At 37.9% G+C, this 17711-nt stretch overlaps 1 protein-coding gene across 1 annotated transcript in view; it reads right to left on the bottom strand.

Moving 5' to 3' along the window:
* FOLH1 (folate hydrolase 1) overlaps positions 1 to 17711 on the bottom strand; it is a 49808-nt gene that overhangs the window by 20938 nt on the left and 11159 nt on the right. Inside the window, exons 5-9 of the mRNA XM_074372830.1 lie at positions 12248 to 12373; positions 11291 to 11477; positions 8294 to 8387; positions 721 to 819; positions 355 to 440 (exon numbers count right to left, since the gene is read on the bottom strand). Coding sequence (XP_074228931.1) covers positions 355 to 440; positions 721 to 819; positions 8294 to 8387; positions 11291 to 11477; positions 12248 to 12373 — 592 coding nt within the window. The remainder of the gene's footprint in view (positions 1 to 354; positions 441 to 720; positions 820 to 8293; positions 8388 to 11290; positions 11478 to 12247; positions 12374 to 17711) is intronic.

The following is a 17711-nucleotide window of genomic DNA, read 5'->3' as shown; positions in this document are numbered from 1 at the left end:
AATGAAGATATTTCCCCATGCAAAATAGGTGGTGAACAAACCCAGAAAACTCAGATTAAACACCTGTAAACTGTCCCTCCCTGCCTTTCCTCCCTGGATCCTTTCATTGAAGCATGATTTATCACTAAGGTCGCTCATCTGACAAACCTGGTCCCAAAGTTTACTTTCTTCTCAACATGTATCACAATGCAAAATGACTTCCTATGGATCTATTTTGTACTTATGTGAGTTCTCTTAGGACAAAGAGTCGCTTTGCTTTGTTTACCCTCCATCCCTCCATCCCTGCTGCTCAGAGCAGTGCCTGGCACCAAAGAACTGCCCGATCGATATTTGCTGAGCAAATGATTAATTTACCTGGTTCCACTGCTCCTCTGAGTGTTCCAATCACATTGTAAATTCTTTTCACTTCATTGTTGGAATGAATATGCATCTTGACTTTTCTAATGCAAACATAAAGGATGAAGTCTAAAAATACTGGTTAACAGCTTGCCACCCACAATGCTGAAATCTGACATCGTCTTGAAGATTTCTAAATGCACACAGGCAAGCATTACACCGGCCATTAGTACAACTGTTAAGGCTGTAGGTGTGTTCCCCTCTTTAGCCTGTTGTTTTGTTTCCTGCTGGTAGTAGACAGATTTTACTTTTCAGTCATTCTCCATAATTTTTTTTTAAAGCTTTCCTCCCCCTAAAGAGTTACAATAAAAATTGTCTCTTAACTGGGTAGAAAAGTTTCCAGCAAAGCCAGGTCCGACATTGTAGGGCACTTGCAGACTTCCTTCCCAGCTGTGATCTGGTGGGGCTGATCCACCCATTTTTCTGGTGAACACAAAAAGTATTATTAGCTGCAGGAAAACTTTGAAGTTATAGGTTAAAACGTCAATGAACTTGCTGTCGGGAGGGCCTGCTCGTAATAGCTTCTCTGAGTCAGGGCAATACAAAGTGCATAAGGTATGCCATTTAAACCTTACCACACCTCTTCTGAGGTGATTCTGCCATGAGCACCCGAGGCTTAGAGCGAGATTAGGTACCATGCCCAAAGCCAGGCAGCTGATTAGCGGGATAGTTGACATTCAAACGTTTGATAAGGATGTGGACTCTGTGTGATCAGTTTCCAACAGGAAACCACGTGCAAAGGGCTCTCCAGAGCGCGCTCGGAAGAAGCCGCTCTTGTCACGCTCCTCGGGGTTTTGCATTATGTGATTCCTCCCACTGATGAAGACCTTCCCAAATCTGTGTATGGTCATCCTTTACAAAGCACTGTCACACTCTGTTAGGGAGGGAGGAAGAGCAAAGGAAAGGATTTCATTTCAACCAGCAGCCCCTCAAAGTATCATGCTATTTATTTATTTTTTAATTCAAAAAGGAAGGAAGATTCGGGTGAACCAGCCCACACACCGTACACGCCACTGGCCCCAGTTCTCGCTCAGCAGGTGACTGAGAAAGAGAATATGGCCCTATTTATGGAAAGGTGGGGCTCTTGTTTCACTCCCACATACCTGCCTTTACTGTTTGAACTTAGTCTTGCTTTGGGCATGGAAACCCACATGTACTTTTGGTTCAAAGAAGCAGAGAAAAGGAGGTGGTTCCAGACAAACTTAAGAGAGTGGAAAACGTCAATCTATCTTTCATGGTTCTGTCTCTAGTCACAGACCCCCATGCACACTATGCTTTGCATGGAACATTTTCTGTGGTTTCCTCCTTTATTCTGCACCTGCACACAGGTGCCTGTTCCCTGCCTACCTATTGGAGGCAATGTGAATAGGTCAACTTGACCTAGAGTCTACTAGTAACACTTGCAATACTAGAACAATAAGATTATCTGCTTATGGAAAACTGTGAACAAGATTTTTGTTTTAAAATACCCTATCAGAGAGGTTCGTCTGTTTTCCTATCTCACTAGAGAGTCTGTGTAACAAACATAATTTCACATACTATATACTATTATTTGTCTATCAAATATACTATGTAATATACTATATGAACTTTATGTAATATACTATACAATTTATTTGCCTATCTACAATAAAATTTCACATGAAAAGCATCAAGTAAAATGAAGGGGCATTTCACATTGCTAAATATCATAATGAATAGTCAAAACAGCAGAGTATTATGTATACAAAAAAACTGTAGAGGGCAAATGAAGAATATACATATGCTTGATTATATGTAAAATATTGGTACAATTCCATATTGTAGATTAATAACATTGATTGGCTTTGAGATGGAAATGAGCAGGAGGATAAATTTTTCTTGTATACCCCTTTGAATTCTGAACTGTGTAAATGTATTTTCTTTTCAAAATAAAAATGTGAAAAACATAAAAAGGTTTAAATTCATCAAGAAGAATAATAATCAATTATATATTATAATATAAGGAAGGTAATGAATAGTACATATTCCCAGAAAATAATAAAATACAAAGCCAAGATTACAGTGTCTCCACAAGGACAAGTAAATAGATGACTGGAACAGAACATAGTATTTGCAAGTAAGAATCTGATGTATCGACGAATGAAACATCATTTATCTATGAGGAACAGAGGTTTTAGTCTGACAATAAATGTCACTGAGATAATTAATCAGGGATATAAGTTTCTCTAGGTCTTTCTTTCACTCTATAAATTTAAACAAAATCCAGGAAGATCAAAAAGTTGAATATTAAAATTTCAAAGCCTAAAAATTTCAGAAAATACTGAAAATGTCTTTGAAAGGCTATAATAGATGGTAGATACTGAGTAAGTGTCTGTAAGCAACAAGGAACTGAAAAACCTATATCCTGGAGCATATTAATTTTTATTTGTCCATTTGGCAAAGATTTATTGTCTATAAGGCTCAAGGCACTGGACTGTACTCACAAAGGAACACCAGTATGTGTAAGAAATGGTCATTCCACCGAAGAAGTTATAAGTTAGTTAGAAGAAGATACATATACAGCCAACTATAAAATAAAACAGAGCATGCCAGAAAATAGATAAAGTCCTAAAGAACAAAACAGAGCTTGATTGAGCTTGTGGGATGAGAGAGAGCTTCCCAGAGGTCTCACTTGTCTGGATTTTAAAGAATGAGTAAGATGTGGGCATACGAGGATGGAGGTGAAGAGGACTCCAGTGACAGTGTGTGATGTGAAGAGACATGGAGGCAGGAAAGCCAGAGAAACTGTAAGGCACGGAGATTAAACTGGCTGGGGTATAAAGTGATTAGGGAACATAACAGAGATGCCTGAAAAGCAGCAGGACTTTGCTTCTGAGACGATAGAGAAGATGTGCTTTACCCTGTTCCTCCTGCTAAGTACAGCTAGATTCTCTGGACTATAAACAGATGGAAAACAAACATAAGACCCTGAAAGGTGGACAGAAGAACACGAGCCAGCTTGGGACCTCAGGGCACAAGGAATGACACAGTGGTGAGTTCCTTACGTTTTCTTTTTTGGCTCACATATCCCAGACATGGAGCTGAAGAAGCTGGCCAACCAGAAATGCCAAGTGGCACATATAGAACATTTTACCTAACAGAAGCCTTGAGTATTAATATATATTCTTCTCAAGTGCACATGGAAAATTTTCCCAATTAGATCATATATTAGGCTATAAAACAACTCCAAATAAATTTAAAAGGTTGAAATCATATAATCCTATGATTTTTATTAATCATACAAACCTTTTGTTAATCCAACTACAATATAAAGAACTTAGTAATCAATAACAGAAGGAAATTTGTAAAATTTGCAAATACATGAAAATTAAACAACTGACTCCTAAATAAACCACTGGGTGAAAAAAAAAATCACAAGAGTAAACAGAAAACACTTTGAGATGGATGAAAATGAAGACACAACATACCAAAAGTTATGGCACGCAGCTAAAGCAGTGCTTAGAGGGAAATGTATGACTATCAACACCCATATTGAAAAAGTGGAAAGATATCAAATCAATAAATTAATCTTCCAACTAAAAAAACTCAATAATGAAGTGCAATCTAAACTCATATCAGGCATAAAAGAGGAAATAATAAAGACTGGAACAAAAACAGTGAAATAAAGATAAGAAAAAAAATAGAGAACAATTAACAAAACCAAAAGTTGGTTCTTTGAAAAGATCAATAAAATTGACAAATCATTAGCTAGACAGACCAAGAAACGAAGGAGAGAAGAATGTTACTAAAATCAGGAACAAAAGGGGGAACATTACTACTGACTTGACAGCAATAAAAAGGATTTATAAGGAAATGCTATGAACAATTGTATATAACAAATTAACCCTGATGAAATGAATTCTTAAAAACACACCAACTACTGAAACTGGAGAAGAAAGAGAAAATACAAATAAGCTATAACAAGTAATCAAAACTTCTCAGGAGAGAAGCCCAGCACCAGACGGCTTCCCTGCTCAGGAATAAACACCAGTGCTTGACACCCTCTTTCAAAAACCAGAAGGAACATTTCTAAAATTATTCTATATGACACACATTACCCTGATACCAAAACCAGATAAAGGAATCACAGGGAAACTGAAGGTCAGGATGAATATTGACACAGAAATCCTCGACAAAATACTAACAAAGCAAACTCAACAGCATGTTGAAAGAATCATACACCATGGCAGGTGGGCTTTGTCCCATGATTGCAAGCCTGATACAACATAGGAAAATCAATCAGCATAACACACAATATTAACAGGCTGAAGAGAAGCCACGTGATCATATTAACTGACACAAAAACCGAGCAACCACAGCATCAATAAAACATTAGAAACACTCAACATCCATTCACAATGAAAATTATCAGGAAACTAGAAATGCTGAAAGAAAATACAAGATAAGCCTGAAATACTTTGTGATGTCAGTACGTAAGTGCTCATAAAAGGATGAGAAGAAGTGTCTATTTTTTATGTTGCTGGTAGGACATAAAATGATACATCTACTGGAAAAGTCTGTCAGATCCTTTAAAAGGTTATCATATGACCAGCAGTTGTGAGTCCAGAGAAATGAATACATGTTGACATGAAAATCCGTACCCGATTATATGCAGCGGCTTTCTTCACAGTAGCTCCAACTAGCTGCCGTCCAACTAGTGAAACAAACTGTGGTACCAAACACAATGGTACACTCCTCAGCATTAAGAAGAAACAAACTATATACACAACAACTTGAACAAGCCTCCAGAGGATTATGCTGCGTGGGAAAAAAAATCCCAAAACGGTGTATACATAATCACATTTATATAACACTCTTGAAATGACGAAATTGTAGGGATGGTGAACAGATTAGTAGTTGCGAGGGGTTCAGGTCAGAGGGTGTGGATGGAGCAGGTCAGGAGAGAAGCAGGTGTGGCTAAAGGGCAACGCGAGGGATCCCAGTGGTGATGCAAACACTCTGTATCATGACTCTCGATATTGATATTCTGGTTGTGATTTTGTACTCTGTTTTGCAAGATGTTACCGTTGGGGAAAGCTAGGTAAGTGCCAAGTGGTGACTCTGTATTATTTCTTACAGTTGAATCATTATCTTAAAAAATGAGTTTAATTTAAAGAAAGTAACTATATTCACTATCTTGTAGTAACCTATAATGAAAAAGAATATGAAAAGGAATATATGGATGCATATGCATGACTGAAACATTACACAGTACACCAGAAATCAATGCATTGTTAACTGACTATACTTCAATTAAGAAAAAAGTAGGGGCAAGCTAGATTGGCAGACAATGGTGTGCTAGAGTTTTCCCACTTATCATGTAGCCTCCATAAAGCTGTGAGCACCTGTCCTAAATTGTGAGACCCTTGAGAACAAAACGTATGTAGAAATCATACTTTTTCCACAGTGCCTGACATACGGATGTCATTCCATAAATGTACCTTGAGTGGACAGGTGGTGGGAAGCCACTGAAGGCCTTCTGAGCAGAGACATGAGAATGAGACCATACCTCGACAAAAGGAGGTGCCTACTAAATGCTCGTGTTGCTGAACAGAGACTGAGTGATGCTCATCAGAGCTGTCTTTCACATCAGACCTGGGTTCCCGTCCCAGATCTATCACTTCTTCTCTGAACTTTGTGACATTCATGATCACAATGCTAACTCACACAGTTGTCTTATGGGTTAACTGATAAAGCAGTATGCACATTAGGACAAATTAAGCGCAGCACATCATTAGCGCTCTCTGCGCGTTAGATGCTATTAGTATCGTCTTCACTGTTTTGTGGTTGCTGTCATTCTAATGCTGGTAGTTATTCAGGGAGGCAGATAGAAACCGTACAACCACACTCCTGTCAGTACAGATGGAAACAAGAATAGGGGAGAACAGCCATGCTGCCCCCTTTTACTCCCATCCAGGTAAATATAGTTTTAATTTACTGTAACTCACATTTCGTCAACTTTTTATTGAAGTTCTCAGCATTCGTGGGCCATTATGTAACTTTCTATCTCTCCTCTTTGTCATACACATTTATTAAGAAACTTCCATTTTATGATACAACCAGCTTTTAAAATGCTGTCTTTTCTAGTTAATACATGATGTTACACTGCTAACCATTTGTGGGAATATGAGAATTCACCACTAGGGACAAGTGGCAATACCCCTAGATGATTACGCAGAAGGAGTGAATTTTCACAGTGAAGTTCATAAACAAATTATATGTTCTCAAAACTGTTATGACTAAATTCCAGTCATGTAGAATGTTTCTTTATACCTTAGTAGGTATCGCTGGTGAAATAGAAACTTACTGCTTTTGATATATACAGACCATCTCCTCCTTTCAAATGTGTTGTACTTCCAAAATTCATTTTGTAATCATGGTGTTTTGAATACAAAATATACTTCCATAGAAGCTACATTATTAGTGATGATTGCATTTGCAAAATGACTTACTGAAGCTGGCTTAAACACATTTGAGATAAAATGCCTTCGTAACTTTTTTGATCAAGTAATTCTACTACACAGCTAGGGCACGGCCCAAACCTGCTGGTTTACCAGAGCAGTCAAATGGTAGACATGGCCAATGAACCTTACCCCCAATTCCATATGATGCTCCCTTCTTTCTTTTCATGCATCATTGTTCTAACTACAAAGATAACACAGGCTCACTTTTTTAGACTTTTACAGCAGTGGGGTTATACTATAAGTATATAGTATACATATAGATACACCTGTATACTCACCAAATAAACAGTATCTATTTCTTTTATATATAGTATGTGTGTACTATACATAGTAGATATAGATCTTTTATATATATGGTCTATACATATCATATATGGTATATGTCATCTTTTAAATATAATGAATATTTAGACTTTGTAAGTATATTTAGGTGCCTGCAAAAGTTGTGCCCCATCCTGAATCCCATGCAGAAAAGCTAACAGCTAAAAAAAATAAATGAAAAAGAAGAACAGGGTGCAGTTCCTTAATCTGCCCTTAAATTGGACAGATCCCTCAAGTCTCTGACGACAGCCTCCTCACCTGTAAAAATGAGGGCATTGCACTGGGTCATAAAAAGTCTTCTTATAGATACTAGAATAAAATGATTTAAAATGCCTTGAACTGAAAGAAGAAAAGGGTCTAAGGCTGGACACTTTGGTTTCCCAGCGATTCCACTTTCAGAGAAGTTAGCGCTGAAGGGTGACGGAGAAGAAGGGGCGTGCAGATGGGAGAAAGCAGGACGGGAAAGAGGAAGGAGTTGCAGTGTCACGTGAAATAGTAACAAATTTGGCGAAGCTTCAATAATGAAAGCAGAGGAAGGACAGGAACAGAGACGAAAACCAAATGTTAGATGCTTTCAAAGAGTGTTATTCCAGGTCCTCCAAGAAGTAGGCAATGAGAGTAGGAGATTTCTTAGGGGAAAGGCCTGTGAAGGGAGCTGGGAAAGACTGAGAGAGCCATCAGACTGCAATGCAGGGCAGACATGGGGTAGAGGAGAAAGAGGAGGAGGAAAAGCACGCTGATGAGAGCATCCAGTTGGGCAAGGCTGTCAGGGAGCCCTGTGCCGGAGTCTCTGATCAGCGGAGTCCCATGACTCCCAGTCGTGGGCCTCATTTAGCATCCTGCCGCTCTCAGCCACCGACTGAGAAGTTGAGGATCTGAAAGGCCCACTCTGCTGGCTGTCACACTGGATACCAGTATTTAAAGCAAACTCCAGATTAGAACCCCTGTTCTCTAAACTCATGATAAAATTGTATGCCTCACCCACTAGAGAATTTCAGTAGCAAACAACAGAGATAAAAGCGTAAAAGGTGAAGACTGCCAGTAAGGAGAATTACCCAAACAGCCCATCTGTCTGTTTCTTACAAACTTACTCCAGAAGCTTCTGTGCATCATAGTATCCAATTGGATGAACAGGAATACTTGGAAGACCAACAGCTTCTCCAATGTCGCGTCTATAAGCATATTCTGAAAAAAAGTTGAACATCCTTCTGATAAAAGTGGAGTCCCTTTCAAAACGTTCTCTGTGAACCACATTCAGCACATTCTTAAAGTACATCTAACTAGAGCTGTTAAAATGAAAAAGACGAACAACTTCAAATGTTAGTGAGAATGTGGAGCAACTGAAACATTCATCCGTTTCCTGGAAGAGTGTATAATTATGCGGTCCCTTTGGGTTACTTCTTTGACAAGTCGTGTTATACAAAATGATGCGCTATGGCACAACAATTACAGTCCTAGGTATTTACCCAAGAGAGATGAAAACATATGTTCACAGAAAGACGTGCACAAAACTGCTCATAGCAGCTGAGTCTGAGCAGCCAAGGCTAGACACGGTCCAGCTGTCTGGAAACAGGAGAACGAATAAGCAATTTGTAGAACAGTCCCACAATATGACTGTACTCAGCAATCAGAAGGAAAAAACTATTGATACACACAAAAACATGGCTGATCTCTAATCATTATACTGAGTGAAAGCAGCAAGGCGAATGATGAGGAAAAATCATACATTTTTCTATCACAGCAGCATCAAGCTGAGAAAGAAATAAAACAGCACGCCCTCTTTGGGGTGGCCTTTCCTGTTGTGCAGTGTGCGTCTGCTGTGTACATTAACCAGATCACCTCAAAGCTGGAGGCTATAACCCACCTTTGAGGAAAATGGTCCTTTTCTGCAGATGCCAGCATTGTAATGTTAAGATTGTCTTTCTTCCCTCCCAGACCGGAGGTCACACTGACCAAAGGCTCTCTCTGTAAATGCATAACTGATCAAAACATCTCTGTGGAACTTTATGTACAATGCTAACCTGTCAATACAGTACATACATTCTTTGTCTCAAAACTGTGTAAAACCTTATCTCTAACTCCTGACCAGTGGAATGCTTCTCACAGGTTCTAAGAATCTGTTTTCCTGCTTAAAATTCTCAGTTTGGCTTAACTAAAATTCTGTGTTCTTTCCTCTTAGCTTGACAGTTAATTTGATTTTCTGTCAACATTCAAAACAATAGATACTGTCTGCTTCCATTTATATGAAGATCAAAAGCAAATGAATCAGTGAGGTTGCCTCTGCGGGCAGGTGTGGTGAAAACTGACCAGAAAGGAGCACCAGGGGACTTTCTGGAGTCACAGAAATGTCCTATATCATATTTTGAGTGACACAGATGTATGCAATTAAAAAAATTTTTTTGAGTTAACGCTTAAGATCTGTGCATTTTATTACATGTAAACTCTACCTCAAAATAAAAACACATTCTGACATTTCTTGATATTTAAGAAAAATAAGAGCTATTTTTCCATTTTTTTTCCAAAATTTTAAATTATAATAACTTGAGGTGATTGCAAACGTTTATTTTTTTTTATGGGTAAAATGACATAATGATATGTTGCATGAGATTTGTTTTAAAATTCTCTAGAGTAATAATCAAAAAAGGGACGATGAAAGAGAAAATGAAATTGGCAAAATGGTGATAATTATCTCCATTTTTGTATATGTTTGAACTATTCTATAATAAATAGTAAAAATAAAAAGAAAAGGGCACAAAAGAGAATTCCACAAATGTTAAGTCCCATAGGGATAACATGATTTTTCTTTCTATACTGTCATCTTTTAAATTTGAGAATAATAAGCAGAAATATTCCAGTTAATCTTATTTTATGTTCATAATTTGAGCTTTTATAACCAACAGAGCTTGGGAGAGGTCTCGTTTTTTTTCCAAAACTTAGGAATAAAAGCCTAAGTAAGTAAAGTTCAGGTAGATTGATGTGATTTTATTATAGGACAATATGTATTTCTTAAAAAAAAAAATCTATGTCAGTGTAGTATGTTCCAAGATTTATCAAGCCAAAGCACAGAAGCTTTAAAGGCATCTACACTTTGACAGAAAAAAGCAGATGAAAATTAACTATGGAAATGCCACTATCTGGCAACCTATTTTATCCAAGTTATACACCTTAGTTAGTTAGAAACCACACAAACCGAATGATTACAGGTTTCTGCAAATGGCATCAAATAGCTGGGCACATTCAAAATAAATCATCTCCCCTTGTTAATGCTCTACTGTTTTACAGCAGAGCATTTCAGCCTAAGACACACACATGGACTCTGGAGCCCGACTGTCAGAATCTGAATCCCCACTCCTCGTTTAGTGATGTCATGACCTGGGGCCGACTGCTTACTTCTAGCCTCACTTCCCTCCTCTGTCAAATAAAGAAAATAACATGATGAAGCTTAAAGGACTGTTAATGGATGTGAAGGGCCAGCATTTAGGAAACACCCCTTGAATTACTATTGTCTTTATGCAGTAATGATACCCCAAGCCTGTTCTGGACTCCGTATTCTAAATGTGCCGTATTCTAAAGGTTTATAGAACTTCTGTCCTACTCTCCCTTATCCACAACTAGAATTTCAAAAAACCTGTGAAATCCATTAATTTGGGGGACTGTACTTGGCAATAAAACATCATCTGATGTGAACTCATTTGGCAGCAACGTTTGACTTGAGCAGACACGAGTCTATTTATATTACTTACCTACCGCTGCTTAATAGGATTGTTCATATATTTTGCTGCCCATATATTTACATGTTGCTTCCTGTATTCTGTCCCAGCCGCCCATGTGAATGCTATGCAATAACCTGGTGTACACACCAGGTTACTTTTAAATACCTGGAAATGTCTGCATTTCAAAACCTATCAGACTCAAGGATTCCAAATACGGGATAAGGGACCAGAACCAATAATTACCAGAGTTCAGAACTCTTTAATTTTCTTCTTAGGTGTAAAGTAAGAAAAAGACATACATTATCAAAGGAAATCCTTTGACAGAATCACGTAAAAATGTTGTTTGTTTCTGATGGTTACGGTCTGATCACTCACCATTTGCTGGGTAACCGGGAGTGAGAGGGTCCCCTGCGCCATTAAGATTTAAGGTATTTCCACGCTGAACACCACGTCCAGGAAGATTCCAACCATCTGGATAGGGCTCCACTCCAGGTGCAAAGTAATCAGCAGGGTCTGAGTACAAGATGATTCCTTTGGCACCTGCCAGCTGGGCATTTTTAACCTGGGAAACACAATGTCTTTCTTGTTTTAGGTTGGTTATTCAAAATTACACTTAAATAAGCAGCCACACATTATCTTCACTCTTTTACCACTAGACCTCTAACAAAGGACGTCTCACAGAGAACTGGCTTTTTCCTATTCCTTCTGCAGGCTCTACAAATGAGTTTCCATGGCTGGATCAGCCCTCAGAGCAGCATATTTGGAAAATGTACATATTGGTGGAAGCAAGTACTGGCTGTTTTCTTCCTCTAGTTCCAGAAGCACAATGAACAAATAGAATCCACAGAATAGATTCTCACTTTTTCTATGATTGAATATTTCTGAAATTTAATTTTCCCCCAGGGAAGAAAAAAACATTAAGAAATCAAGCGATAGTAACTTTCAAAACTGCTATGTATAAATTGATTTCTCTCATTACCTACAGTGAGAACTCATACTAAGATTTAATTTAGTAAATATTTTCAAAGATAACATTTAAAACAAAGATACTGACAAATTCAGTGCATACTTCTTTGTAAATTAGAGGCATGATCTGTAGGTGTGGAAAAAAATCTGTTCTCCTTGAACATGTATACTGGCCACATTCCAAAGACCCAATTGAAAATCACCATCTAAGGCAGTAAATATATGTGTCATCCTATTAGGTGAGCATGGGCACAGCCTATGAGAAGGTCACAGTCTTCAGAAAGTTGTAAGGATGCGGTTCACCTCACGTAAGACACACCATAACTTTTTATCTTTGCAGAAAAGGAAATAAGAGATGATTTTTACCTTATTTCCTCTGAAAATTTTCCCATATCGGGCAATTGCAATCTTCCCAGAGCAATTGATTTTCATGTCCCGCTCTAGTTTAAAGAAGTCTTCGGTTCGCGCATAGTTAACGTACACGAGGTCACCCTGTTGAGATCACGGGTGACTTAGTACAAGAAAGATTTACTACAAAGAGGTTTCTCTGCATGAGGACAGCGTCACATCTTGGAACGGGGGAAGAAGCAACAGGGCCAGAAAAGTATGAGCTTCGGATAAGAGATTCAAGGGAGAAATGGACTTGATAAGACAACTAGCTGGGTTAGAGACCTGTGAATTAAATAGTCAGTTTTGTTAATATCTATGCTTCCTCTGCAGTGGTTATAAAACTATAGAAGCGCTCCCCAGAAAAAGGCACATAAACACACACACTGCTGCATGCAATTTGGAAGGGTCCAGGCACCCTGCATTAAGAAGCCACTGAAGACAGCATTATTCTCTTTGAAATACATCCTCAAACAGTAGCTTAATGGGTCTTCACACCACAGGATAAAGAAGAAATGTCAGATAATATCACTGCTTTACGGATCTAGTTTCAAATCATTAGGATGATTATGTGAGAGTCTTATACCATCTCTGAGTCTCAATATACTGTCTGTAAAATGGCCAGTTAGATCGGTGTTCTTCACACATTCTTTGCTCACCTACTTCCTAAATTAATTTTGAAAAGCAATGTACCCCAATATATTTTCAAGTTGACACCTGAAATTTTATCATGCCTTTTAAGTAGCTGCAAAGAATGCAATTTCTAGCCCATTATAAATATTAACATTTTTAGAAGCAACTCACTTTTTATAGGTATCCAGAGGAATTTAAATGCTGTACTGATTTATTATTCAACATCATCCATTTAAAAAACACACTCTCTGGTCAGTCTGAATCTTATCATCACTGTTTCTCCTTGAACTTGTGTTTATTTGTCCCCCTTCCCTAAAGCATTCTACTCTCAAGTAAAACATATTCAGGCGGGACACAAGGGTGCCCTGCCCAGATTCCCCTTCAATGCAAGCGTTCCTACTCCTGCTGCAGGGAAGGCTCTCTGTCCCGTGAGATCAGCTATGGTCACCTCGCTCAAGGTCGTGCCCCTTCTTAGGATGCACACATTCAATGACTGATCAAGGAGGGAATATAAAGCCCTGCACATCTTTGTCCAAACCAGGGCAATCCTGAAGGGCTGTTCTGACTCCAGAGCTGCCCATCGGGTCAGCTGAGGCTGTCCTTGAGCTGGCATTGAGATGCAGTTTCTCCCTCTGCCTGTTCCAGCTTCCTGCTCCTCCCCGCCACAGATATCGATCCCAGGAGAATGCTCCTTAATTAACATCTAGCATGCTCAATTCCGTTTCAGTTTCTAGTACCTACAATCTGGGTATGCTTGAAAGTCTTTTATTAATCACTGCCAAACCTCCCTTGATTAAGAATGTATGTGTAAATTTATAGTTAGATAGATAGATAGATACATAGATAGAAGTTTTAAAAATATTTATTTCCTATGATTCAGGCTGCGCATGTTAAGAAAATTCTTCAAGAACAACTTACTGTTATTATCAGTAGCATCAAAGCGAGTCTAACAACATCATTACAAACCTTTATAAATAATACCTAAGCAGAACACTTTACTTGAAATACAACTTTTAGTGCTATGAGGTATGAAAAGTATTAGCTTATGGATCTATGGATGAATAAATTATTTCCAGAATAAGTTCAGAGCTAGGATCAATTTTATTCACATTTCTTATTTTTAGACATAAGTTCTGAGGAACCTTGGGATGGGAATGAAAGAAATTTTGTTATGGAATTTTCACTAAATTATTTAAACTCTTTCTAAGTTATGCACCTTAACCTCACACTGATCTGTTATCCAAGTTCATTCTAATGATATCAGCTGGAAATTCAACTAGGTTCATCCTTAATTTTGTTCAACTGCAAACCATTTGACTTGCCAAATCTTTGTTACCCAGCTATTAGAATCTTTCACCATCATCTCTTTGTTTGGAGTTCCAGAGATTGTTTTTTTACAACTCAGAGATATGCTTCCTATTGTCTTAGGATGGATGAGTGATGTCTCTTACTCATAAAATAAGAGAAAAGTAACTGTAAATAGGGAGGTGGGGACTGAGTGCCAGCAGGACCTCGCCACAGGCTAGTTCTCAATTCCGTGACAGAGTACACTGAGAAATTGATGATGCAACTGATTTCTTTAAAATGATCCTACGTCTGCCTTTGAAAAGTCTTCACACACTCTAGTTTGAATTTTATTTTGTTTATTGTTTTTCTCTTCGACCACATGTCTCCTGACATGTGCACAATAAACCTGTAACATCTTGAAATAAGGTTGTTTCCAAGCTGATTCTAGGATGCATTTGACAAGCCTGTTGAAGACACATCATGTTGAGAATTAGGGATACAGTAAATCTCTGTCCTCAAGAAACTTACATTAGTCTGGAGAGCAGAGAGATACTATAAACAATAAAATTAATAACTAAGTAAATTGTATTGTATATTAAAAGGTGATAAGTTCTGCAGAAAAATTTTTAAAAAGTTGAAACACAGTAGGCAAACAGGGAACTAGTACTCAATTGGGTGCAATTTTCAAAAAAGGAGAAAGTCTATTGAGAAGGTGACATTTGAATCTTTGCTTACTTTTAGCTCTTATTTTTCTTCCTAAGACCAATGCAACATTAACGCACTGTGGAAGACAGCACTGTGCGTCTGATTTGTAATTGTTGGTCTTCTCTGGGGCTCACTTTTAATGCCAACTGTGAACACACAGTCATGAACCAATTTGGTTTCAGTGAATTTTGTTTTTGTGTAAAAGTTCTACTTGAAATGTATTCCTGTTTACTATCACCTACTTTAGGGAGACGAGCTACTTTACTATACTCCTCACATAACAAATTATGACAGAGAAGGAACTGGAGAAAACATTAGTTTGAAAATTACAGTAAACTTAGAAAATGAAAACAAGCGTGACAGACGGGCCCTCTTGGCACTTCACAAATGCAAGTTGTCACTGCTAGTTAGGGGAAAAAAACCCTTTGTTATCAGACAATGACCTTCTTGTAACATTTACACTGTACCATTGTTCTCCAACTGGGAATAAATACAATCTTGCACTGTGAGCCTAGAATTTTCCATTACTTCCAAGCTTCCATCTTCTTGCTCGTGTTAGGAGAGCCAGGATTGGTTCTCACAGCATGTTTCTTCAATCCACAGAATCAACACCACCTAGGACCTCGCTGGAAACAAATTCTCAGGCTTCATTAAAGACCTACTGACACTCAGGGGGAAGGAACCGGAATCTGTGTTTTACAGGCCCTCTGATCATTGCAGCACATGCTGAAGTGTGAGAACCGCTAGCTTAGGCTGTACTTCATGGGCATTGTCAAATAGCTAATTTCAAATAATCTAAAGCAAAGTCCAGTATGTCACACTCCAGAAGATTACGTTATAGTGAAACAACTCAAGCACACATACAGACATAAATAATTAAAAAAAAATTAATACTCCACTGCTTGAGTTACTGGTAATCCAGTGAAACACATCAGCCAGCAAACTAATTTAATATTGAATACAAACAACAATTCCATGGAGAATCCCATGCACCTTCTATCCACCTGTTAATCTGGAAAAGTTTAAATCTGCTTAAAAGAAATGAGTTAATAATCTCTATGACTCTTTTATGAGTAGAATAATTCTATCAAAACTGGACAGCTCCATGCAAAAGAATCAAACTAGACTTTCTCACATCATATAGAAACATAAATTCAAAATGGATTAAAGACTTAAACATAAGACTTGAAACCATATGACTTCTAGGAGAAAACATAGGCAGTACATTCTTTGATGTCAGTTTTAGCAACATTATTTTAGATATGTCTCCTCAGGCAAGGGAAACAAAAGCAAAGATAAACAAGTGGGACTACAGCAAACTAAAAGGCTTATGCACAGCAAAGGAAACTATCAACAGAACTGTAAGGCTGCTGACTGGGAGAAGATATTTGCAAATGATAAATAGGATAAGGGGTAAATATCCAAAATATACAACAAACACATACAACTCAACATCAAAAAAGCAAACAACCTATTAGAAACTGAGTAGAGGACCTGAATAGACATTCTTCCAAAGAAGACATACAGAAGGCCAACAGGCACATGAAGAGATGATCAGCATCACTAATTCTCAGGGAAATGCAAATCAAAACCACAATGAGATATCATCTCACATTTGTCAGAATGGCTATCATCAAAAAGACAACAAATAACAAGGGTTGGTGAGGATGTGGAGAAAAGGGAACCCTGGTGCACTGTTGGTGGGTAACTTGGTGCAGCCTCTATGGAAAACAGTATGGAGGTTCCTCAGAATATTAAAAATAGAACCACCATGCGATCCAGCAATTCCACTCCTGGTATATTTATCCAAAGTAAACAAAGCACCAATTCAAAAAGATATATGCACCCTACGTTCATTGAAGAATTATTTATAACAGCTAAGATATGGAAGCAACCTAAATTCCCATCAACAGATGAATGGATAAAGAAGATGTGGAATATTGGAATATTACTCAGCCATGAAAAAGAATGAAATCTTGCCACCTGCAGCAACATGGACGGACCTAGTGGGCATTAGGCTAAGTGAAATAAGCCAGACAGAGAAAGACAAATACCTGATGATTTGACTTATATGTGGAATCTAAAAAACAAAACAAATGTGTAAACACACCAAAATAGAAACAAAGTCATAGATACATAGAACAAATAAACTGTTGCCAGAGGGGAGGGACGTGGGTGGAAGAGAGAGATAGGTGAGGGAGACTAAGGGGCACAGACTTCCAGTAACAAAATAAATGAGTCACAGGTATAAAATGTACAGTGTGGGGAATACAGTCAATAACTATGCAGTATCTTTGTATGGTGGCAAATCATAACTACATTTACCATGGTGATCAGTTTGAAACATACAGAAATACTGAATCACTGTGTTGTGTAACAGGAACTAATACAGTGTTGCAGGTCAATTATACCTCAAAAACAGACTCATAGAAAGAGATCAGGTTTGTGTTACCAGAGGCAGGGGTAGAGGGGAGGGGTAATTAATTAGGCGAAGGTAGTCAAAGGCATAAACTTAATTATCAGATAAATAAGTACTAGAGATTTAACACATAATTTATGCACAACATAAATATAATGAACTCTGCTGTATATTATATAGGAAAGTTGTTGAGAGAGTAAATCCTAAAAATTTTCATCACAAGGAAAAAAAATTTTTTCTGCTTCTTTCTGTATCTATACAAGATGATGGATGTTCACTACACTTATTGTGGTAATCATGTCATGATGTCTATGAGTCAAATCATTTTGTTTTATCCCTTAAATTTATACAGTGCTGTATGTCAATTATATTTCAAAAAAACTGGAAAGAAAAATAAAA

The sequence above is a fragment of the Camelus bactrianus genome, chromosome 10 (assembly GCF_048773025.1).
Source record: "Camelus bactrianus isolate YW-2024 breed Bactrian camel chromosome 10, ASM4877302v1, whole genome shotgun sequence".
NCBI classification, from domain to species: domain Eukaryota; kingdom Metazoa; phylum Chordata; class Mammalia; order Artiodactyla; family Camelidae; genus Camelus; species Camelus bactrianus.
Note: the sequence above shows the minus strand (reverse complement) of the source record. Positions and strands in the feature narration are given on the sequence as shown.